The sequence below is a fragment of the Ruditapes philippinarum genome, unplaced genomic scaffold, assembly GCF_026571515.1.
Source record: "Ruditapes philippinarum isolate M1 unplaced genomic scaffold, ASM2657151v2 ctg3091_1_1_1_1, whole genome shotgun sequence".
Lineage (NCBI taxonomy): Eukaryota > Metazoa > Mollusca > Bivalvia > Venerida > Veneridae > Ruditapes > Ruditapes philippinarum.
In genome coordinates, this window is record NW_026860740.1 from 115,376 (window position 1) to 142,195 (window position 26,820).

At 32.5% G+C, this 26,820-nt stretch overlaps 2 protein-coding genes across 2 annotated transcripts in view; one reads left to right on the forward strand and one right to left on the reverse strand.

Annotated features, from left to right (window-relative positions):
* Positions 1 to 7,685, forward strand: part of LOC132713222 (lissencephaly-1 homolog) — a 29,667-nt gene extending 21,982 nt beyond the window's left edge. Inside the window, exon 12 of the mRNA XM_060695711.1 lies at positions 191 to 7,685. Within this exon, the coding sequence (XP_060551694.1) occupies positions 191 to 264 (74 nt within the window). The 3' untranslated portion in view covers positions 265 to 7,685. The remainder of the gene's footprint in view (positions 1 to 190) is intronic.
* Positions 7,686 to 9,621: 1,936 nt separating this feature from the next.
* LOC132713223 (clustered mitochondria protein homolog) overlaps positions 9,622 to 26,820 on the reverse strand; it is a 38,845-nt gene continuing 21,646 nt past the window's right edge. The window contains exons 18-32 of the mRNA XM_060695712.1: positions 26,577 to 26,679; positions 26,039 to 26,171; positions 25,537 to 25,664; positions 24,451 to 24,528; positions 24,007 to 24,150; positions 23,232 to 23,393; positions 22,298 to 22,446; positions 21,658 to 21,844; positions 20,991 to 21,263; positions 20,577 to 20,702; positions 20,084 to 20,169; positions 19,168 to 19,297; positions 16,761 to 16,895; positions 15,981 to 16,054; positions 9,622 to 15,373 (exon numbers count right to left, since the gene is read on the reverse strand). Coding sequence (XP_060551695.1) covers positions 15,169 to 15,373; positions 15,981 to 16,054; positions 16,761 to 16,895; positions 19,168 to 19,297; positions 20,084 to 20,169; positions 20,577 to 20,702; positions 20,991 to 21,263; positions 21,658 to 21,844; positions 22,298 to 22,446; positions 23,232 to 23,393; positions 24,007 to 24,150; positions 24,451 to 24,528; positions 25,537 to 25,664; positions 26,039 to 26,171; positions 26,577 to 26,679 — 2,113 coding nt within the window. The 3' untranslated portion in view covers positions 9,622 to 15,168. The remainder of the gene's footprint in view (positions 15,374 to 15,980; positions 16,055 to 16,760; positions 16,896 to 19,167; positions 19,298 to 20,083; positions 20,170 to 20,576; positions 20,703 to 20,990; positions 21,264 to 21,657; positions 21,845 to 22,297; positions 22,447 to 23,231; positions 23,394 to 24,006; positions 24,151 to 24,450; positions 24,529 to 25,536; positions 25,665 to 26,038; positions 26,172 to 26,576; positions 26,680 to 26,820) is intronic.

Genomic DNA, 26,820 nt, shown 5'->3' on the forward strand with positions numbered 1-26,820 from the left:
AAATAACATTTGAATGAGAAACAGTTTGATTTTGAATTTTATAATATTTTGTGAAAATATATTTCATGTTTCACTCAAACGAAAAAAATATCCTCTCAATATATCAAAAAGGCAGATCAGCTTGATAACTTCCATGCAAAGATTTTCTTTTTACCAAATGATTGTTACATAGCTTATTATTATATTTCAGACATGCATCGGAACTCGCCGTATGTGATAAGTGGAAGTGTAGATCAAACGGTCAAAGTTTGGGAATGTCGCTAACACCAGTAAACATAAACAAAAACACTGTAGACACTGTTATACATATACAGGCTTCCTGTCTAGATAAAAACAGACAAGTTGTGTTAAATTTGAAACTTGCTGTCCATCAACGGCTATACATGTATATTTAATCTAGAGGGTTTGAAAAATAAACAACAGACAACAGACATGGCATATAAAACCAAGACTCATTGTGATAAATTCCTGATAACCTGTATGTGTACAAAAGATGTCCTGGATTCAAGAATTACCAGTCGCCCAAAGTTATTCAAAAAATAAAAAAAGGAATGGAGATTTTTTTAAACCGTTGGCAAGAAAATGCCAAGGAATGGTCGGACGATTTTTGGGACTGTATATGTCGGAGGAAAGCATTTTTCGTGCATGCTAACTCTTACATGATCTTAAAAGCTTTGTAGCTAATTGTTAAAGTGCTGATATTAGTAGAGATACCCATTACTGTGGAATTACTTTATTACGTTCCCAGCTTCAGTTTTTAGAGTTATTTTTGCTTGCCAACACGAGGCTCGATGTGTTTTATTAGTGTTTTTCTCTCTCTCTCTCTCTCTCTCTCAAGTGTGTGCTATTGACGTTACGAATGTTTGTGATTTTAGGTAAATGGCAGTCATTCCTGTACACATCATGCTTCATCATTTTTGTTTTTGTGTGTTCTAGATGTTTTTATGATGTAAGTTTTAGGCAGATAACCAGTAATTTCTTGGAAATTGATCGCTTTATTGATTGATGATAGCTCATTTAAATGAGATATGGTGGTGATGATGAGTAAACCCTTAAACTTTACTGTATCTTACAAATTAATTGATTATTATTTTAAGCAATTGATTAATATGAAGTCATATAGTAAAATAAAGCTTTTGATTTTTTTTCATGAAAAAAGCAATTAATGTTAAGCAATTGATTAATATAAAGTCATGAAGAATATAAAACATTAAATTATTATGTGAATAAGAGAATTGATTGAACTTAAGGTGAAGTGAAGTCATTAAGTATTGTAAAGCAATTGATTATTCATAAAGAAGCAATTGATGAATTAATGTAAAGCAATTGATGAATCAATGTAAAGCAATTTATGAATTAATGTAAATTATTCAGTGAATTAATGTGGAGAATTTATAAATTAATAGAAAGCATTTGATATATTCATGTAAAGCAATTGGTGAATTAATGTAAAGAGATAAATATGGAGTGAGGAAATGAAATGATCAATGTAAACTTTGCTGCATTTAAGTTATTTTCAAGTACACAAATTAAGTCTGAAGTAAATCATTTTTGTTTACTACTGCCAAAGAATTGGCAGTTTGTTTACTTGACTTTGTTATTAGGTATATGCTTGTTTTTGATTTAAAAATAGAATTACAGGAAGAAATGGTTTAAAGTAAGTTACAGATATATTTCCAGTTTTAAGAAATATTACCATTTTGTGATTATTCAGCAGAAATTTTTTGTAGAATGTCTTTCTGAAAGGTATATATAAATATGTATATAGTGCCAATATGAATCTTGCGTTTAAGTGCTCCTTAATTTATTTTCTCGAATGTTTTGAAGTAATATGTGACATACAGGGTACATATGAATTACTATGCTACATGATAAGATGTCATTCAACACTGGATATTGACTGTAGGTGTCTTTGTGTAAGTTATATTGGTCGAAAAAAAGAAATAAAGTCTTGTTAGTTTGATTGATGCACCTTGGAAGGTTTAGTTCGGAAGATTTTGTTAGAGAAATCTGTGGCTTCTTGACAGCAAAGAACTTTGATGCTGACCAGGGCATTCCGATCTGTCCATTCTAGTATAGGTCATTTGCTGTCAGTTAGCTTGATTAAATGTTGATAATATTAATTGATTATACTGAGCACTTAATTGAATGTTAATTGATTGAGGTACCTGTTCTGGTGACTTGATTATTCACAGAATTGAAAATTTGAGATGAAAGCTTCAATGTATGTCATATGTATGTCAGTATTATGTAATGTATTAAGAGTCTTTTTTTAGAATGACATTCCTTTGATTTTCTGACCTTTGAACTTTTATGTCAATCTCCACCAAGTGTTTTTTTTAAATTAATGGGTTATCAAATGTCTGAATAAATTACCAAGGATGAGCTGAATGTATTAAATCTGGGCTCAAGGTTATAAAACGTTTTTTTCTGAGTTCTGTCTCAAATCTCAGGGTTTTCATTGGACAGTGTACTTTCTGTGGCAATTTCTGACCAATCAAGTGCCTGAGATCTGAGGTTGAGCTTTGAGAATTTCTTTATAACCTCGGACCTTTGTCACATCATTTTGAAATAGTTTGTCACTGTGATATCGTTTCATCATTTCATAATAGCAACTCCCTTATACCGTTATCTTTGCATAAATGGGGGAAAAATTGTGGGTGGGGTAAAGAAAAATACAACTTATAAATAAATAGTTATTGAAGTATTAGATGGTTAGTCAACGTGTCAAGAGGTTGCAGGTCAATTGATTTTAGAGATTTCTTTCATATTTTTTTACGAGAGAGTACTACTAGTGTAAACATACAATAAAAAATACCTCTTGTATAGAACTGGTAATGTACAAATAGTGTGTACAATACGAAGCTATTGTATTTATTTCTAGTCCCCGACTTTTCAACCTTTGGGTCATAGGTTGTATTTAAATCTAGGTCCTGACTTTCAACTCTTGGGTCATGGGTTTCAACCTGTAGTGATTGTTAAGACAGTATCCTCAGAAATAGTTAGTGTTATTGCGGGGAAAGGAACTTCTAAGTGGATCAATACACATAGTTTTCATCACAATATTAAGTTAAAAGCTGTCATGATTAAAGTTTAAAGTGATAATTGTGTCAAGTAAGTAGTTTTGAAGTAGACGGAAGAATCTCGTCACATAACTTTTGAATGACTTTAGTGGTTCAGTGCAATGGGGAACTGTCTCGATTGTTTTTAAGTGGTTATTTACAAATAAATCTGTTTATATATTTACTGTTATTAATGAGATGGTGTGTTGCATGTACTACTTTTTTTGTACTGCTGTAATTTCTATGAAGTAAATCGAATCCATACCTATATAGCTAACCATACTGCTTAAACTTACATTTACAAAGGGAGATGAATATTTGTGTGCTTGACTTAAGGTCTCTGATTCTACTCCCAAGCCTTCTTGGCGGAATAATGCACAAAAGGGCGCCTTTTAATATAAGTATCTTTATTTTTTTCTCCAGAATTTTAAGCTTTCTCGGAAATTTGATCATACAAGACAAGTGAAGAAATATTTTATTGGTTAAACCGAGGTAACTAATCTAACAGGTTTGTTTAGATAATGTGTCATATAAGTTATTTATTTTTGGAGATTAGCACTATAACTTTAAAGATTGCAGCTTAAGTGAGTTGCATTATGGGTAAATTATCATTTTCATGACATAACATTGTGTGAATGAGTTATAGATAGATCTCTGTTTTGAAACTGTGTGACATTGTGAAGTGTATAAACATGGATGATGATGATATAAAATGATATATTAATTTGAACCATTGTATGAATATATAATATATGATTTTATATTATGGTATCCTTTCAGATATATTGTGTAGTTGTTTTTGCAATGTGACACGGCTTTATTTCAGAAAGCGAATGGATGTCGATGAATTTTTGTGGAAATGTGGTGCGACTTTTCCTAGACATTCTAGTATACATGTTTTTATTATTATTATATATTGTTGCCGGGTGTGTTTTTAATAATGTAATTATTATATAAAAACTGTTACTTATATATACTAGGTCATGCTTTAAATAGATATTGCAAATTATTGAAGTCCATATTTAATTATATAGATGTTGAGTGTACGGCATATATTGTACATGTATACAAGCTTTTAACGGCTTGTAATATAACTTAACAGATCTGCGTGTGATTTAGTGACGAGACTTTATTACTATTCCAGACACGTAGTTCTGGGATATCTTTATAAATTGGGGGTAATTTAAAGTCTCCAGAAATGTTTTGCGGTGGGTTGGGTGGGGGGAGGAGGGGGGTGTCGGGGAAGGGTGTTTGAATGTAACCAGGACATTTGTGAAATGTGATCACTTATTCTAGAACGTTTTATGTTTTTTGATATGTGATGTAGTTAACACGTGTAATGATATGTATAAATGTGTTTGTTGTATGTCTGATGTGTAATGTTCACACGTGTTTGACAGAAAAAGTCAACACAGTTTGAAAGCAAGACTGATATATTCCTGTGATATTTATAATAGAATGAATGGTAAAACGAAATAAAAAAGAAGTATGTGTAAAGAATTTTATGAATATAACCAAGTCATTGTACATAAGCTAGCTTACAGAACGTTGGTTGCTATATTTGGGTGCCAGTTCATGCCTGAAATAATGCAGGGATGGGCACACACAAGTTTTTCCTCTACCAGTAAAGCTGAAAAGCTGTCAAGTGACCAACAGTGGTAGTCTGACCTATACCAAAATATGATTGAACAAAAAAGAAGATAATTATGGAATTTGATCATTAGAGATTAGTCTGTGTATTAAATTTGTGTTGAATCCGATGCCTTTTATCTCGCTTATTTAGATATATATATAAACTGAATCTCTGCGCTGAAGGAGCTTTCAAATTGTTTGACTTTTATGTGAAACATTCGCCTGTTGCATTTATTGACACTTATTTTACATCCGTCCATATTACAAAATATTGATATTCAGATTGACCAGAATGAAAGGTTTGTGTTATAAAAAAGATGTTTTATTTGATTTCTGAAAGTTTGTCCAAGCTCATCACTATGTATGATCATATGTTGTCATTTTGACGTGAATTACCCATGTGCAATATATAGATATTTATATATTTATTTAAATGAACAAAGTCTCGACTCAAGGCATTAGATTTTGTGTTTTTACCAGTATTCATATGTTTTTATGTTCATTTTGTTTCTAATTTAAAGTTTTAAACGTTTGCTGGCCGTATTCAAAATTTGTAAAAGAAGAAGTTTGCTCAGTAGTTTTACCTTATTTAGGGAAGCACACGAGTCTGGCATATTTGACAACTCTGTGACTGTTTGAACCAAAGACTTACTTATGTCTTTCAGTGAAAGCGTATAAACTTGCAGCATATAAAATAAAATAATTTTCTGCCATAATTCGCCAGCACTTAATTTGTTAAGGCAGCATAAATAAACAAAAGTCTGTGATACATTTTAGTTAATTGCTTCAAGATATAGACATGAATATTTTGTTAAACTGCCTTGTTAGTCTAGTTGAAAACAAAACACCATTTTATTGAATCGACCAAGTATGTTTTTATTTATTCTTAAATGAAATAATGAGTTTATTGATTATTAATATATATTTTTTTTGTAACAAACAGCACTTGTGGGTATTCTACTCAAGTGTCCATATTTTCATATATATGTGTAACCCCCATATTAAAAAAAAACCCAAAACAAACCCATTATGGCCTAAGTCCTACAATGGTTGTGTAAATTAAATCTTGCCTTTTACAAAAAAAGTGTAAAAATTATTTAATATTTATATAAAGTTCTTGTGTTTTTCCTCTTTTTTTTTTTTCAAAGAGTATATTTGAGCCACGTCATGACAAAACCAACATAGTGCGTTTGCGATCAGCATGGATCCAGACCAGCCTGCGCCTCTGGGCAGTCTGATCATGATCCATGCTGTTCGCTATCAGTTTCTCTATTTGTTATAGGGTTTGTAAGCGAACAGCATGGACCCTGATCAGACTGCGTGGATGCGCAGGCTGGTCTGGATCCATGCTGGTCGCAAATGCACAATGTTGGTTTTGTCATGGCGTGGCTTTATGATCATATATAATCGAGTCAAAGAATATACCTCAGATGGACACAAATGTAAAATATGTTCAGTATTTGCTCCAGTGTGTGATAATTACCATCTATGGCATTCACTTACATGTTTATTACTGGAGTAATAAGTGCAATATTCATTTATTTTGTTCGGAGTTAACATGAACTTTACATTGTCAGTATAATGAACAATGTATTAGTTATTCTCAGTAATTTGACTATGCTCTGAATAAATGTTGCACTTTTTGCTCCAGAAGAATTGCATATAAATGTCTACAAAAAAAGAAAATTGCTGTGTTTAGCTAGGTTCAGTTTGTGTATCAATGTAATTGTACATTATTACATTATTTTATTTTTTCCAGACATTTGGAAAAGTTGACTCTTGTGCAATACATGACATATCCTATTGTATTGCACAGAAACATAACCATGAACTTTTGTTTAAAGTCTCGTTTCTTTCATGCCATGTCACTCTTAAAAAGTCGTCAGTAGGACGTTAAAAATCTGTAGAACTTACACAGATTGTTTTACGTAAAATATACACATCTCCGAGATATTCTGTTGTTGTGCCAAAGAATTTATAGGAAATATAATTGTTAGATATTGTGTATAAGTCATTGATGGCAATTGACTTCTTTTTCCTACTTAATTTTTGAAGTAGTTTTTATGCAAGGTTAAAAATATAGTAATTTTACCGAAAATTTGAAAACCAGCATGTATAATTTTGAAACAAAGATCTTGACCTGAAATTAGCGAGAGTTTAACCAAAAAACTTTGTTTTTGCCATTAAAAAATCTAAGACTGTATCTATCTTAGTACATCATTAAATATTGAATTACTTAAAAGATGTTATTACTTTACAGTAGCTGAATTTCCTACGAAAGGGTAGTTAAGAAATCTCAAAGAGAAAAAGGGAGGGGAATAGGTGCTTAACTGGGAAATACAGCTAGAGTAAGGTAATTGGTAAATAATTCTAAATTGTTGATTATTGTTTGTACGGTATATATCTTGTTTTCTTTATATAACATTATGTAATTTATTATTATTATTTTTTTTTTTGCGTCTTATATGTCCACCTTAAAGCTAACTCTGTATGCACTTAAGATATTTGTGATTATACTGTTGACGGATCTGAGAGAAACGTTAGCTCTGTCGAGAAAGAATGCTACATGACTTTCGGAAATTTTCAAAAAAAAAAAATTTTTTGCCGATTTTGTTGTAATAGAAAAAAGGAAAACTAGTAATGCAAATTAAGATTGTTTTTAAAAAACACAAGCAACATTTATAGAGGTGATACTCTTGTTTATCAGAATGGAGAATTAATATTGATTGGAAAAGCCCTTCTTTCTTATAAGCCTATTTAGGACTGAACTGTTGATTTCGTTGTCAACATTCAGTCCTATTTTGTCCAAAATAGGTTGGAAAGAGGGGAGTTTTCTCTTCAATAATGTTGCTATTTTTACGATGATGTAAAAAAAAAAAAAAAGAAATATGCAAGGAAAATGAGCATATGTGTGAACAAGTATTTTATAGATGTGTCATCTGTTACAATATAATGACATATTTCTTTAGTCAATAAATGGCTATAAATATATACTGTGTTTGTCTTGTATCAGATATTTTGTTAACATTTGCTAGGTCTTTAAGCAGTATTAAATGAGTATTACTTTATGTCAATGCATATTTTGGAAGTGCCAAAATACAAAATATGAAAATATGCAGCTGACTGCCATTGTAATGGGGAAAGGTTTTATTGTCAGGCCTGCTTGCGGAGAGCTCAACATAGTTGTCACAATTGCGGTTTGTTCTATGTAAATCCGTCTGTCAGGATTATGCTTGTCCAGGTCTAAACTCTGTCAATAGTAGGTAGAATTTCAAATAACTTAGCACAAATATTCACAGTAATGAGACAGTGTGTCGAGTGCAAGAACCTTAGTTGCTAGGTGAAAGATCAAGGTCATATTGTAAGGTCAAATGCAAAAAGAATGGTCTCAAACTTCTTGTCTGCACCATAACTCTCACTAGCTGGTGGAATTTCATATAACTTGGCACAGATGTTCAACATCCTGAGATGGTGTGTCTAGCGCAAGAACCATGCGGTTAGGTCAAAGGTCAAGGTCATGCTTGAATGTCAAATACAAAATGGTCTCAAACTTCTTGTCTGCACCATAACTCTGTCACTAGCTGGTGGAATTTCAAACAACCTGGCACAAATGTTCAACATCACGAGATAGTGTGTCGAGCATAAGAACTGTGTGGGTAGGCCAAAGTTCAGTCATACCTCAAGGTCAGATGTTACAGCTTGCCTGTTCATAGTAAAAGGGATGTTGCTGTAACAGGTGCAATACTTAATGTTAACTGTAATGGGAAGGAGTGGGACAAGTTATTGAAGTATCTGCCTTTTCACTTTTGAGTGTTACAGCCCTACTTTGGACCATGTCCCTATATACAACACTAAACACATTCCAGTCACAAGTACTGTAGGAGACTAGATCGGTATGAAAAAGTTGTCTTCACAATCATATTCATATAAATATAATAAAAGCTTTACCTGAAGGAAGTAAAAGTGATTTGCCACCAGTGTAAGGCCAAGCCAGCCGCATTGTCTGTGCAAACTGACATGGCTCAAGTGTTGTATGCTCAGTTTTTGTATTGTCACTATTGACAGCTATTATCATTGTAAAGGGGCAAAATATGATAAAATTATAGAAGGGGCATGGCTTACTTTACATACAGAGGTAAAAAATAATGCTTATTATTAATTGAAAGGGGAAAGGCTTAACAAAATTTGAAGGGGACAATCCCTGCTTACTACAGAAAGAGGCAAGACTTCATAAAAATAGAACAAAGGACAAGGTTAGTTATCAATGGATCTTTTGAACAATGTAGTTTTATGCAAATTGGCAGAATGGCTATCCAATTGCTATACTGGCATTATACCTTGTTTTTACAAAAGAAATCATGTCTTGTTTGCTTGATTTTACACCTTTTTCCAACAGTATTTCAGTCATATAGGCGGGTAGTTTCCTAACCATCATTCCTGGAGAGTTACACCAGTACTAGACAACCTTCCTCCGTGCTAAACTACCAAAGCATCTCCCGGGGATCGAAGTCCCACGCCAAGAAATGATGTCTTTGTTGTACTGTTTGTGAGCAGTTGACCCAGCAATGAATGTAAAAGGTGGGGCTAAATTTTCACTGCTAATAACAGTAAAGGTCCAAACATTTTTCTATTTTCATGAAGCCTTGTATACATGTATCTTAATAAAATCTTGCCCCCTTGTTCAGAGCAAACTTCTACATTTATTGGAGGATTTTAATGTAACTTGGCACAAATGTTCACCATTTTAGGCACGCATTAGGATTCAGTTGAAATCGATATTCTAGCATGTGAGTACAAGCACAGACCCGTGCCAACTACATATAAACTAATATCTCTGGGTGGATATCCATGCTGACAAAGACATCCTTGGACATGAAATATATGTACTTCAAGATATCATATAGGTTACCAAGACAAAAAAACAAGATTAACAGACAAATGTTTTATTTGCAAATTTAGTATTGGTTACCATGGTATCCAGTATCATTAACCATGCAACTTCCAATTACAAAAAAAAGATGTGTTACATAAAACATACATGCACATACACAAGAAAACTAACTGTACCATTCATTTCATACATGTACCACATGATTTCTGGTATTGTAACATAAAAATATTTAACTAACCTTCTATCTTAACAAATTTTTTTTTTTTTTATATTTTTCCCCCTTTTGTGTGTGTTATGTTTTTATTACTGGTATTCATTATTTAAGATTCTTCTGGTAAAATGAAGCTCAAGAGTTATACATGTAACATTTTTTTTTAAGTACCCAGTGTTTTTATATAAAAAGTGAAAAAAAGTCATTCAAACAATAATATAAAAGCAATTTCAAATGGTCCTTAAACAAATCGACACAGGATGCCCTTATATTGTGTTTGTATAAAGTTTCAGAAAAAGATAAAAAGAAATATTTCATCAGCAAAACTAAAACAAGAAAATATACCAAACTACTGCAATAAAAAAAACAGTTGACCCGAAAATATATATTTTCATTTTCAAACAAACAAACAAAAAATACGAATTCAAATGACAAAGTTGTATTTTAATATATTACATAAATCTTTTAAAACTTCATTTATAAAAATGACTCATATATTAAGGGTACTACAACCTAGATAAGCAATACACCTATATCTACCTACACACATCAAACCAGAATAAATGTCTCCACTAACATCTAAAAAGAAACAATACTGTCTTTACTGTCACACATATCGGTGAAATATATTCAATATCACTGGCATATCAGTGAAATATTTTTAATATCACTGGCGTACCAGTGAAATATATTAAATATCACCTGCATATCGGTGAAATTTATTTAATATCACTGGCATATCAGTGAAATATATTAAATATCACTGGCATATCAGTGAAATATATTTAGTATCACTGGCATATCAGTGAAATATATTTAATATCACCGACTAATTATTTGCTAAAACTACCTCTGTAAATTCTCACAAAAGAAAAAAATCTTTTTCAATGCAATGAATTCTTTTTCTAATATATTTCATTTGCCCTATAAACTTGTGGAAAGTTTCATTTAAAAAAAATCCAGAACTCGGCGAGATATAACCTGTATCTAATCATAGTATAATAATGTCTGTATTTAATCAAAACACAAATCAAGACTACAACTTACATTATGCAAGATAGTTTTTAAACAAAAATCTCCAGTTAGCATAAAATTCCAGAATAAATCTTTAACATACTCTTTTATGTACTCTTTAACATATTCTTTTATGTACATCATATTGACTTGGCCCTTTTTCTCCAAATTACAATACAATACAAAAAAAAAATAAATATTATAATAGCAAAAACTATACAAAGACCTTCACACAATATCAGGAATATTTCAAGTGGAATTTGGCCGAACAGGTAAGTATATGATACTATAGCATGCAAAATAAAAATAAATCATAATACATAAATGTTAGTATGTAAAGAATTTATTGTGATAGTTTATTATTTGTAGACAGAGAGATATATAATCATTCTAAATTCTTAATTATGTAATGTTTACAATGATATACACGGATCAGACTTCTTTCCTTAAAAAAAACAACAACATTTCTTTGCTTGCTTTATTTCCAAAATGTAACTATAAATTTCACGATTTCGACTATTTCTTCCAAAGCGCATATAAAACAAAGTCTATGAAATATGTTGGTCACATAGACTTAAAATTTAGGAACTAAATATTTTTTATTTACCATCATGAATTTTTCTTTTTAAACATTACACATGATTCATAGACCTATTTACCTCAAATCATTAACTTTATACAATCTATATTTATTCTCTGAAATGAAAACCGAATATTGAGATCTACCTAAAAACACATGCAAGTTTTCCGTGACAGTTACTTTCTTGCAATCACAATACTACAAGTTGCAGTCTCAAGATTATAAACTTTTCATAACCTCTCGCTTGAATCTCGGGAATTTCATTGGTTACAGTAAATTCTGTGCTGGTTTTCGACCAATCAAATGCCTGAAATCCTAGTTTGAGATAAAAAAATTTGTTTAATAATCTTGGACCCTGGGATATCTAAGTCACAATATCTATCACAGCAAAGTCTATATATTGAGCTACGAACTAACATAATAATCAAATACCCAGCGTTACCATCAAATACCCAGTGTTAAACAAGTTCAAATTCAACAAGTGTACGAAATAAAAATTTAATTTCTTCATTACTCACAAGCATGCACGTTTATCCTTGGGGTAACTTGACATTATGACTATATGGGGGTGGGGTTAAGACATTATAAAACACTTATATACACCAAGTCTTGTTCATAAACATTTATATATTTTATTTACAAGTATCAAAAAAAGTAACATGACAAAAGAAACTCTTATGATATCAACTAATGTCTATATATATCAAAAAACAAACAAAAACAAGACATGAAACTAAAACAATTTACTTCGTCAGAAACATTAATGCATGTAAAATCCATTTACATGATGATGAAGTAAAGATTTCTATGATTTTATTATATATGTGATACATAGTGATTTGATAAAATTGATATCATCCACTGTTGACAGTGTGAGATTTTTCATATTTCATCATTAGGTACAGTATAATTTCAAAAAGAAAATTTGTTTGATTTAATGAAGTATGAATACTTGGAAAAAAGACATATATACATGTATATGAAAACTACCTCACTAGTGAGATATATTCTATATATTCACTAAATATTTCATATTTTTGGCTATTTTTCTAGATTTCATAGAAATAATAAGATAAATCATTTACCTTTCTTTTTTTACCATTTTTTTATTTATTTATTTTTTTGCAAATTTTTTTTTTCCTTTCTTACTTTTTTTTTGTACTGGGCTTCAATTACTTGCAGAAATTTCTGAACAGACTTGTTCAATTTTCAGATTTTAAAAGCTTAGGTGTCCTTCCATGCATTATTTCAGAGAAGAATGGGCACCCAAGTTGAACCAAGGACCTTCTGTAAGCTAACTAGATAGCTTCCTCACCTGACAGAATTTCCTCACCTGACAGAATCAAAAACCCAAAGTCCCAAACAGGATTTGAAACCAAAAGGGTGAGGAGGTAAGTGATTTGAAGTTGGAGACCCTAATACCACTCAACCTTTACTTTTAGAACATATTAAAACTCATGTCCCTATATGACTTTTAAAACTAATGGTAAGATAAAAAATCTGGGTACAACGTGACATGACCCCTTGGAAGCATTAATCACAACAAAATTACATGAAAATTGCAGACTTTGTTTGATTGAGTCTGTACTGAAAAAATAAGACCTGTTTACAAATATTATACCTGCACAACTTAACAACAGCCCAGTACTTTTATGTTTTTTTTCTTATTGCCAGCATATATTGAAGGCAAAGTTATATAAATATGTGTGTAGCTGTCAACACTACTATACATGCAACACATATGGAATGATCTATACTCTAAACACAACACATATATACATGTACATAGATATACATGCTGGGAGAGGATACAGGTATCTACACAATTCACTCCACCAGTATATTAACAATGTTTCCTTATCTACGGTTTTGTTCTATGGTTTTCACCCACAAAAGTAAACAACAACAAAATCAGAACATAATAATTATAAGCACTTTTATACCACACTTACTGCTCTAGTTTTACTAGAAAAGTACAACAATTACTATATGGTTCAAACTTTTAAGAATATCTTCATGGCATATCATTATAAAAGACTAATCACCTAAAGAAAAACAGATTCCGAGCAACTTGTACATTCTCAGTTAGTTATTTTACTTTTTACTATCACATTAGTTGAATTTATAATTATGCCCAGTGCCAGTTTTGAAAAAAATAAATTTTGATTCAGTTCAGTTAACAGATATCTAAGCTTGATTACCAACTGAAACAAGTACATTACTCTTGTATTGAACCAACTGGATAAAGTTTCCTGTTTTACATTCTATTCCAGATGTCGAAACAAGATTTGACCGAATGAGTGATAGTAAAATAAACTAAGGAGCATTCCAAATAAAAATACATCATTTTTGCCATATTTACTTATAAAACCGAAGAACCAGTAGTATTTGGATTGTATCATCATAACAGCACATCAATCTCAAACTTTATTTATGAAGCTGTTGACAACACTATTTTTGTACCTGATCAACATACATGTACATACACTTGTTTTAATGCAAGAAAAATAATAGATCTAACTTGTTTCAATGCAAGAAAAAATAGGAAGTGCAAGAAATTAAAGTGCCTTAATGAAGGAGTTAAAAAGCACAAACAAAAACTGAAATATGATTATGAGATTTCAAAGACCTTAAATAAGAACACCCATCAAATATCTGTTATGAGATTTATAAGACATTAAAGAACATAGTAAAATCGTCATAACTTCAGGAAATACCTGTGGAGAGTTAATATATATTAATTGTCCATTTATCTAAAGTTGTAACCAAAAAAAAAATAAAAATAAAAAAATAAAAAAGTAGAAATGGGTATCTGTGAGTAAAATAAAAATAACCCTTATTTTTTCACATATGTGAAGTTTTGGTGTAAGAACAGAGATTTTATTTTCAACTCAGCATTCCTTTACAACGATCTCGCAGTAAATAAATTATAACCATAAAATGTTCAATATTTCATTCCTATTATAGGTCACCAAAAGTATGTTCATGCTCAACTTAAAAGATATGCAGTATATTCAAAATATTTAACTTCCAGTGAACAATTTAACTTTTTTCAAAACATTTAAATTTAAGGAAAAAATTCAAAATATTTCTTCATTTTAAAGAGGAAAATTTCAAAATATTTCTTCATTTTCAAGGGAAAATTTCAAAATACGTAACCACTAAATAGTGAACAGTGCAGTCAATGATCAGACGGCAGGGATATCCCTGTGTACCTTGGTCTACACTTGTCACATGGGTAAAACACCAGCAAACTAAGGATTAAATAAAGTAATTCTTTTACATAAAACACGCAAGGCATTACACAGATTGCAAAAATTTCTTACATTTCTTTAACTCTTCAAATATCTTTTTTTTCTCTCTGAGTTTGAGGATTTGAAAGTTTATACTTTTTGACTGTCCTGGAAGTGTGTCTCTTTAGTTTCTAAATAAAGCACCACTTGTATCACTAATGATAATCTAAAACAACAATGCAGCAATGACATGAAGCACTTTTTTCCAGTTCATCCATCTATACACAAGAACTGAACAAAGGTATCTTCCAGATACTGTTATGCCAGTTACCGTCTGCCATTTGTCTGTGAGAGTTACCATCAAAAGTAAAAACCAACCTATATTTATCTCTCTTTCATTACAGTGAAGAGTTACCAAAACTCAAAACAGCGCTTAAAAATTTCAATATCACACAATTTATATCAATTTTTTATTTCATATGGATCACTTTGCTTGCCTATGTATACAGGAGTTTATCACTTCAAAATCATAATCCCTCCAGATTTCAATGTCCGACGGCGATTTCTTCCACATGTACCTCGCCATTTATCAACTGTTTTTCAGTTTTGGCAAGATCGTCTTTTTCTGGGGAATTGACATTGTCAGATTCGTTACCACTATCACTAGCTTTACTCTCTGAATCTTTTTCTCCCGCTTTTTGTTCTGGTTTCTTTCCGATTTCTTTTCTGAGCCTTTCAATTTCATCAGGACTGTAAAGAATGATAAAAAAGGCAAAAATTTATAACTGTTCAAGGATGTATTCAATTGACAATTCATTGAATTTTTTTTATCCAAAGTAATTGTGCAATTATAAAACTGTTATTCTAAAGATATTTGTTAAGTTATATGACACAGTAAATATCCTATTAGTTACATAGTTTTTGTGGGCAGGTTATATGACCCATTTAATAGTATCCTATTAGTTGTAAGATTATATGGCCTAGGATATGTTATCATGTTATATAAAATTTTGGAAGGTTACATGGTGTAATATAAACTGTTGCAAATCAATTTCTATGTCACTGAAGCAACAAAGAGGTATATATATATAAAAAATATATATATATATAACAACTGACTCCATATAACCTTTAAAAGTCCATATAACAAATTATGAAATACAAAATCCTTGCACAATTGCTTTCTTAGATAAAATAAATATTATTTCATAAATTTACAGTAGCCTTGAATACAGATAATGTTCAAACAATGTTGGTCCAATGAACATAAAGATAACAAACAGGCAGTATGATTAATTCAGTAACAATGTTTAATTCTTTTCTCTCAATATTCATTAAAACAATTCAGTAAACTTACCTAATTTGTACAAAAACTATTCCATTGATTACATTCAACATCTCCATTACACTGTGCATGGACGGAGTTTGAATCTGTGCAATAAAATACAAAGTTAGGATTGTGAATATAAATGCATCTTGAAGAAATTTACATGTGCATGTATGAGTCAATTCATTACAAAGTCACACTGTCTTTCATGATTTATCTGTGAAGTGGTACATCCCATATGCATCATAATCCAACAATACAAGCTACAACAAGACCCCCAAGTAGAACCAATTTCCTTTCAAAAAGCAAACTCAGATAACTTCCTCACTTAGAAGAAGTTCATGTCCAAAGCAAAATTGAACCTTCACCTATTGTTCCAATATAAGAATATTGGATACAACCAACAAAAATCTGAGTAATTTAAACCCAAATGGTGCATCAAAAACTCTAGATACCACATGCTACATCACATCTGAACCTAGCGCAAGTGCTTCAATATTTGTGATCAACACCACTTCACCATTTAAACGCCTTACTTTTAGTTAAATTTAGTTGAAACCTATTTAGTTTGATTGTGTTGGAAGCTATAAGCTTATTGAAACACTCTTGAATCTGTTCCTGGAACTAACCTGTACTAAGCAATGAGTGTAACGTTACTTGCTCGTGAAAACCATGGCTTGCCCCTGACAGGGTTTGAGCCTACACAGCCAGCAATTCTTAGATTGCTAGCCCGACGCTTTCACCACTCGGCCACGCCATCACACTTACTTTTCATGTTACTTTAACTTGAAAATATAGCAAATAAATCACCTGTAAACCAGCCAGGGATGTGACTTTTTCTCCCTTTACGATTTCATTCATTTTTTTCTGGAAGACGACGGCTTGTTGTGTAAGATGTTTGAGGCATTCGCCACTTTCCTTTGTTCTTTCATGCTCCTCTCCCAGCTATATAAATATATAACACCATCATCATTACTAACGTTACAATGGTATATACAAAGATGCTTGCATTTTCCAACAAGAGGGCCATGATGGCCCTGAAGTCGCTCACCTGTATATAGGCCCCCAGAGCGGGGCCATTTTAAACATCAGGGCTTTTATTTGAACAAACTTGGTAGATACCCATTAGTCTACCTATAAGAAGATGTTTCATGCTAAACATCTAAGGTCTAGCACGTTGAGTTTTTAAAAAAAAGATTTTTTAAGTTTTAACTATACACATATAGTTAAAAGCAATGAAACCCCTAGGGCGGGGCCAGTTTTGACCCCAGGGCTTTAATTTGAACAAACTATGAAGACATTCACTAGAAGATGTTTCATGTTTAATATCTAAACTCTAGCTATTTGTTTTTTTTCAAAGAGGATTTTTAAGTTTTTGCTATACACATATAAGGAAAATTAATGTCCCCCGGGGAAGGGCCAATTTTGACCCTAAGGCTTTTATTTGAACAAACTTTGAAGACACTAACTGGAAGATGTTTCATGCTTAATATCTAAACTCTAGCTATTTGGGTTTTTTCAAAGAAGATTTTTTAAGTTTTTGCTATACACATAAATAAAATCAATGACCCCCGGGGCGGGGCCAATTTTGACCCAAGGGCTTTTATTTGAACAAACTTTGTAGACACTCACTAGAAGATGTTTCATGCTTAATATCTAAACTCTAGCTATTTGGGTTTTTTCAAAGAAGATTTTTTAAGTTTTTGCTATACACATAAATAAAATCAATGACCCCCGGGGCGGGGCCAATTTTGACCCAAGGGCTTTTATTTGAACAAACTTTGTAGACACTCACTAGAAGATGTTTCATGCTTAGTATCTAAACTCTAGCTATTTGGGTTTTTTCAAAGAAGATTTTTTTTAAAGTTTTTGAAATACACATATAAGGAAAATCAATGACCCCCGGGACAGGGCCAATTTTGACCCCAGGGCTCTTATTTAAACAAATTTAGTAGACACCCATTAGAACATCGTTCATGCTAAATATCTTAGCTCTAGCTCTTTGGGTTCTTTAAAAGGAGATTTTATAAGTTTTTACTATATGCATATAGGGAAAATCAATGACCCCCTGGGGCGGGGCCTTTTTAGACCCCAGGGCTTTTATTTGAACAAACTTTATAGACACTCATTAGAAGATGTTTCATGCTAAATATCTTAGCTCTAGCTCTTTGGGTTCTTTAAAAGAAGATTTTATAAGTTTTTACTATATGCATATAGGGAAAATCAATGACCCCCTGGGGCCGGGCCAATTTTGACCCCAGGGCTTTTATTTGAACAAACTTGGTAGACACCCATTAGAAGATGTTTCATGCTTAATTTCTTAGCTCTAGCTCTTTGGGTTCTTTAAAAAGATTTTTTAAGTTTTTACTATATGCATATAAGGAAAATCAATGACCCCCGGGGCGGGGCCAATTTTGACCCCAGGGCTTTTATTTGAACAAACTTGAAAGACACTCACTAGAAGATGTTTCATGCCAAATATCAAAGCTCTACCTCTTTGGGTTTTTTAAAAGAAGATATTTTAAGTTTTTTCTATCAGTTGCCATGGCAACCAGAGTTCTGCATGGAATTAAATTCTTTGAACAATTTTTAAAGGTGACCACCAAAGGAACATTCCCGTGAAGTTTGGATGAAATTGGCTCAGCGGTTTATGAGGAGATGTCATTTAAAGTAAAAGTTTACGGACGCCGGACGAAAAGCGATCACAAAAGCTCACCCTGTCACTTTGTGACAGGTGAGCTAAAAATGGTAAACTTATGTTGGTAAAAGCCATGTGTTGTTTGTATGTTTTGAATAGTTACATTTTTCCCCCAAGTGAATCTAGCAAAGTGGCATGCATGAGCATCAGTAAATTATTTTTCATTCAATTCAACTTTTCAATTTCTATAATTTCACATGAGAAAATGTGAAGTATAATAATAACAGACTGATGCACTATGGTTTGTTTTTTCCAAATCATACCATCACTGTCAAGTTCATTTGGCAAATTTTTGGCTCTACAGATAAGTGGCAAACTTTGGATATGCCTCTGAGCATTCCTTTTTGGCACAAGTACTCACACAAGCTTCAAACACAAAAAGAAACATAAAACTTTCTGTAAACTAACTGACTCAAAAATGAATTAGGTTAATGTATCAAAACATTTTCAGTTAACAGTAAGTCCATCTGACACTAAAAATGGGATTTCAAAATTTTTTGCAAGCTTCTTGTATATTACCATTTGTCTATAGATTGTATATGCCTCCTTTTCACTGTTTAATGCTGCCCTGAAATCTCCGCGGCAAGAGTGTGTCCTAGCAACCAAATGGTAACTCATGGCAACCTTCAAGCTCTTTGATCCATAAAATCTAGAAAATTAACATAAAACTAGAAAATTCTGTACAAGTATAAGCCACAGTTTTTAACTATATCAGGGTTGTCATTAGGAAGTGTCTAAAGAAAAAATTTAACTATTAATGAAACATTTAGCTATCTCTGGGGGATCTTATTTCTACTGACATACATTTATTCATTTTGAAATCCAATAATTACAAATGTACAGAACAACTGCAAACTTACACCATGGTATGTTATTCCTAAATCAGTTATCAAAATGGTATGAGGCGCTACATAAAACAGTTATTGGCTCTAGATGTATTCAACATTATGAAAACTGGAAAGTTTCAGTCTCACTTTAGCAAGGATAAAACTGTTCAACCCTTTGAACACTATGTCACATTATGCCATCAGTATAGTGACAGGCCAGCTTACACTTGTGTAGTCTTACCAGGTCTTTTAATTACATTGTATTAGATTCTTAATTACTGTATTTATCAACCCAACAATGCAGGGCTTTTTTACCCTTCTACAGCAAGAGCCATTAGAGGGCAGCTTCCCCAAGAAAAAATTCTTTCGAATCATGCAGTTTTCCCCAAAAATTTAAACTGACAAAGTTTTTTCATACCCTAATACAAAAATACCATATTATTCCCCCTTCCCCCCAAAAAATTAGGGGAAGGGCTGCTTCCCCAGCCTGTGTAAAAACAAACCCCTGCATTGACAATGGATGGTTCCATAGTTCAAAGCAGGACAGGTTCATTATACAAAATTCAGGTTTTAATCACAATAAAAAGAAAGGACATATATATCATTACCTTTGGTAAAGTTGTAAGGCATGTTCTAGGAAGGTCAGAGAACGATCATATTCCTCAACAGCATGTAATATCAATCCAATGTTACTCTGTAAATATCAGTTGAATTTAAATAAGTATAACAGTTGCTTATTTCTTTATCATTTATTTTTCTTAAAGCAAGTTTTTCCAATTTACTTCTGTCATATCTCGACAGTCGATCCACCTGATAACTATTCAATAATAATTAATTACAAATTTCTCTGCAACTAACTACTAATTACTACTGTAAGACCTGAAATAATAAATCACATATTTAATTTACACACATATTTTACAAGAAAGTAAAGCCTTGTCATTTGGACGAGACAAATATTATATTTCATCTGCATGGCACATGATTACCCTGTATATGCACGATTTTATTGTATTTCTCATCATAACTCCACAAATAGTTGAGAAACTGACAAAAACAGATTCATTTCCTAGTACAAAAGCGATAAAACTTTATACTTACATCTATGAGACCAGTTTCCGGGTGATTTTCACCGTGACAAAGCAGAGCCAGGTACCGTGTTCTGTACATCAGACGTAGAGCACTTGACACTTGATTATTAGCAAAACAGTACAGCGCAAGATGTGCCTGAAATAAACGCAAGTATAAATGTTTATATCAACTTAAAAACTATACATTTAGCTTCTAAAAGATACAAGATACCATTTATAATACAATGTTTCTGAATTACAGTTGTATATTATACAGTACATGGATTCTAAAATTTTCAAAAACTACACCATTATATTTCATCATTGTGTAGGAATAACATACAACTGCAAATAAGTGCCTGTAAGCTGAAAATCACAATTTGAGCTGGAGCATAACCAGGGACCCTCCATATTCTAGCTTACTATAGACCGAGTTGCAACTTACATATTCTGTGATAGTGTTTGGATGATCAATTCCGAGCACTCGTTCACTCATCAACACGGCTCTCTGCTGATAGCTCATCGCCTCTGGATAATCGCCCATGATATAATTCAATCTGGCGAGAAGACGTAGACAGGCAGCAATCTCCGGATGCATGGCTCCGTACACATTATTGAGAAGATTGAGAGCTTCACATATCAGGTCATATCCTTCCTTAAGTGATCCTTGCTGTATCTTAGACTGACCACTTGAGAAAAAGTGATAAGCATCTGATGCCTGGAAATAACAAAAATATAAAACTAAACATATTTAAAAGTATTACTGAACATGAAAAAAAAACCCACTCATTTGGAGTTTGAAATGGCAAACATATAATAACTTATACAAGCAGTTTCTAGATGAACCGTTTTTATCAGTCAAAATAAATACCATGAAAGGAAAAATGGGTTAATACACCATCTGTCATTGACAATAAACCGTCTACCATGATATACTGTATACCAATGGCTACATACAATATGTTTTTTTTTTGTTTTTTTTTAGGGTTGAGTGTTAAAGTCACACGACAGTATAGGTCATACGGGAACCTTCCAGCTGGTTTTACTGGTGAAGGAAGACCTCAGGTGCCCCTTTGTGCATTTTTATTTCACAAACGATATACAACACTTACCCTGGGGTGAATATGTTTAACAACTGGAAAGACATTGACTATATCATCTTCAGCGAAGATTGCCCGACTTCTAATCTCGAGGTTATACTCTCGTAACAAGATCTGTACACCAACACATTGACAGAATGAACGTAGTAGTGACACTTTCTGTATTCCGTACTTCTCTACTGCTGAGTCAATCGAATCACTGAAAACGAGAAATAAATTCTAAAAAACATTTTGTTCAAATTTATAACTTGAATACATATTTCCTAAAATATTGATTGAACAGACTTGATTTGAAAGATTAAACGAGCATATTTATCATGCTGTGTTGGATAAAGCATCTTTTAGAAATGCAATTTTGTTACACTTTTATTTGCTTGAATAAATAAATTGATGATTTTGGCTTTGGCCGAGATTAACAGTATATTTATGAGGTTTTGTTACTCACAAACCTATGTGTTATTTATCTTATTTTCCTGAACATATACTTTATTGGGACACTGTTTCTATAGGTTTTTATTTTTTAGATTTTCACTGTGAAAATTTTTAGTCACATTTTTAGTCACACTCCTATTGGCCTATGGGAAATTAACATTTACAAAAATAGTCAGGGGTAATATTAAATATCAATTAACTAGAGCTGTCAAAATCTCACCATTCTAGTGTGTAGTGGAAATACTCGTCAACCTCGTCAATGATTTTCTTCCACAATGATTTTGGTGTTTCGTTGACCCACTCTGTGTTATCTATACTGATAGCTATACCCTTGTTACGTCTCTTATTTTTCTTTCTTGTTCCTTTACCCTGAAAACATAAATGTTTAATTGAGTTGTATGGATTCACAGCAACAGGTGCATAAAATATTGACCAATGTAATCGAGTTTAACAAAATTTATATTCTTCAAAGGCAAAGGTAAACACTATCTGTAACAGTAAATTTTCTATGCTATTTTGTTGGAAGTTGTTCATATTTTTATTATTGAACTTTTTACAGCTGAATTTAATTGGTTGCTGCAATTTTTTCTGTAATACCGGACATGGTCTAGAAAGAGTGTTTTGATTTGTTTTAATCCCCTCATGAAATTGTGTGGCGACCAGCGACATAGCTGTCCTTCTAATCGACTGGATATCGGAAAAAATCAGAAGGCTGATAAATGTAAATGTTACGACCGTGGGTGTCCAAAGATGGTATATTATTTACAGTACTACCACGATATCAATAACTAAAACTAGACTTGAACTTATTGTATCTGCATCTTGTTTTCCTACATCTCTTATCATACACTGCAAAATCATTATTATTTGTGGGGGACTAATTTTTATGATTATAGTGTATAGAATAATCCAACAATTTGAAAATCCAATAAAAAATTTAATTTTGTCTGCTATAAAATTATTTTCCATGACATAACATGCATTTAACTTTTTAGTAACATAGACAATCCATGAATTAAAGATCCAATGAAAATGTCCTTTGTGACAAAACTACAAAAATTTATGCCCCACAAAATCAAGTGAATTTACATTATTCGATTTCAAAATGTATATATGAATGATGGGGCCAGTGTTGGTATATCCAAGCTACATACCTCATCCACTGAGACTCCAGGGTGTGGTGTCGGGAAGGATCCAACCAGGCAGTTCAAGAAATGACTGATAGCAGCAGATAGTGTTGTCTGATCTATTCCCTGCATGTGGATCTTGTATAAATGTTTGGCTGCACGTGTGATCATCTCCGCAATACATATAGTCTACAAAAAATATGATGTCAGTGAAATAAAAACAGTATTTGTTTATTTGTTTGTTGGACTTTAAGTCATGCCGCCACCAAAAGATAAATGGTAACTTTCTAGCTTTACTGGTGGAGGCAGATCTTAGATGCCCCTTTGTGCATTATTTTAGACACAAGCCAGCTAAACCATCATTAGTTAAACCATCAACCAAGTCAAACCAGGAACCTTCCATAAGCTAGCTGTATAGTTTCCTCGCATGAATGAATCCAAAGTTCCTGATGGGATTTGAACCCACAGCTGTAAGGAGCAAGTGACTTGAAGTCAGTGAGCGTAACCATTCTGCACAAGCAGTGTAATCAGTGATAAAATGCCTGATATTCACTTGTTTGTTTTCCTAAACCTGCTAAATATTTTAGTTTTCCCTTACTTTTGGTTTATCTTTAACCCTACATTGGTGGGTTCTAGCCAGTTTGCAACAGATTTTACTTCTCCTATCAGTGTTTTTCTACTGTTTTAAAATAAAATGTCTAGGATCATTAAACTGTGAATTTTCATCCTATGTAAAAATGTAATATCTTTATTCCATGTAAAAAAGTAAACTAGGGAAAAAGTCAATATAACTAAAACTTACATAGATATAAGAAACAGATTTATATTTGGATACAGTCTCTGCAAGCTTGCCCAGGTAGCGCATGTTTACACCACGAGTGTGCATTGCTTCTGTCAACGTGGCGCCATCTATTGGTGGAGATGAGTGATCTAGGCAATCATTTACCTGGAAATAGTAACAAATAGTAATACCCCTTTACAGTTTAATACTTAAATACTACACAAATGCTATGGTTGGTATTCTATATACAGCAGTTTACTTATTCCTAAAATGTTTACTATTCTCATCAGATTATCTCTAGTTGCAGATGACAGTTATCCTATGAAACGCATTTATAAAGACCAATGTTTTTTTGTTGTTTTTTTACAATGTTTTTATTAATAAATATATCAATTTTCAAATATCAAATTTAAGCAAAAATAATATCTTTAATTGGTAAGACTTTAAATATACAAAACAACTTACAAGAGTAGGTATTTGGTGCAGAACTAGGAACTCAGCAGCCTCTTTCACTGCTTGTCTCTCTTTCTGTAATACTGCAGACTGAAAATATATAAACCATATTGAGACATATTTGAGCCGCGTCACGACAAAACCAACATAGTGGGTTTGCAACCAGCATGCGCATTCGCGCAGTCTGATCAGGGTCCATGCTATTCGCTGTCAGTTTCTCCACTTGTAATATAGTTGGTAAGCGAACAGCATGGATCCTGATCAGACTGCGCGGATGCGCAGACTGGTCTGGATCCATGCTGGTCGCAAACCCACTATGTTGGTTTTGTAGTGATGCGGCTCATTTCTTAAAATTCTTATAAACACTGCATACATGTATATTATCACCTCATCTTTTAACAGATCATGAGCCACATCATCAGACTTCGAGAAACACCAATAGCTGATCTACACAGACATAATTGAAGGGTAAAGGTACTCAGTGTTCCAGGATCTCTGCACCTCAACAACACATACAATCACGCTTCATCATATAGCACCAGTGCTGGTCAATTCAAGGAAACACTTGACATTAAGAGTGGTTGAAATAATATCTAGGCTAAACTTGAAATCAAGTTACAACAAACTTGTTTCACATTTCTGCAAGGATGACTCATGCATAATAAATATTTACATAAACTGATGAATTTTTGTGGCTTATTTTTCATGGCAGAATCAAGTTTAAGTTCTTTCAGGGGGAAAAAAAGTCTTATATGAGGATGTACATTAAAACCTCCCTTGAGAAGTTGAAGCTGAGGTTGTATCTTATAAGTGGGTGTGTGCGGTGAGTTCATTGAATTGTTGTCATCAAGGCAATGTTCATCACTGATATGATAATTTGCACGATCTTTTATTTGCAAAATACAACAATTTAACAATGATCTAACTTAAAACTATGGTGAAATCATACCTTCACTTTATTTATATTTAAATTACGAAGAATATTTTACAGCAATTACCATATTACACACCATGGTAAACTAAAAGAAAAACCAAATTTTCAAATAAAATCATACTAGATTTAAAGAACAGTGACATTTGAACTGTAAGAGAACGTACCTCAGGATCAGCATGTTTGACATGTTCTTGAAAGACATCGGGGTTAAAGGTCAGATTGAACTCAGTTTCACTAAGAGATCCTACAGCTTTAGCTGCCTTCTTGACTATATCCTTACTGCTTTCCTCAACTGTAAAATATAATGTCATTTATATACATGAAATAATCAAACATCTGTATGTTACACACAAGATATCTTTGTTTGATTGGTTGGATTTTATGTCACACAAACACAGTATAGGTCATATGGCGACTTTCCAGCTTTAATGTTGGAGGACGACCTCAGGAGCCCCTCTGTACATTATTTCAGGCATAAACAGGCACCTGAGTAGAACCACCCACCTTCTGTAAGCTAGCTGGATAGCTTTCACACATAATCCTTCAACATTGTAAACCAATCCATTTTACGTGCCCCAAATGATTGATGTAAGATTGTCAAAATTTATCTTTATAGTCTTTTGGACATCAGTGGAGCTTCTCATATTTATCGATTCAATTAATTACCTGTTTGATTTTCTTTGTCAGTAAGGGCCTCAACAATTTTTTTAGCTTCCTCTGTCTCAGCCTCGGCCATGTCTTTATCATCAGATTTCTCCTTCTCACCTGGAACAACCGTCTTTGTTGCTGCTGAGATTGCCTGCAAAAACAACCCGAAAATAAAATCTAGTTTAGCTGACACAGTTTGTTAACGATTTTTGTTATTTTGCTCTTATTCTGTTTTCCAATGCGTTATTCTGAATTTTGTTGTAGTTTTGTAAATAAGCATGTACAAAAGCGGGGGTGTGGGGACAGCAGCCCTAAACAAGCAAGTGTGATAGTCTTATTAATCTTCTGGGGTCCTTTTGGTTACATCACAATATTTGACTTTTCAATGAATTTCTAAAATATTTTCAAGAAATAGCATGCATATGGGTGTGTTGCTTTAAAATGACTTGTTGACAATTCAGAGATATAACATGGTAATGTTAAAAGTAACATGTCCATGTAGACCTTCAAGAATATTGGTAAATTAAGAAAGTAGACATCATAAGTGTTATATTACCTTAAGTTTTGATTCTTTTTCAAGGTCCTGAGAGGCTTTTTTGTGTATCTGCATCTGTTGAAAGTGGTAGGCCGCAGTGCGTACAAATGCTACGTAACGATTTCTGAAATACAAAGAGTGCTCAAACATATCAATTTTGAAAAGAAAATCTAAAAAGACAATCTATCATACCCAATATATATCATGTTGTTAATTATAGAGAGAAAAAAATTTCACAGCAGTTATAGGCAAGTGGTTGGAAAAC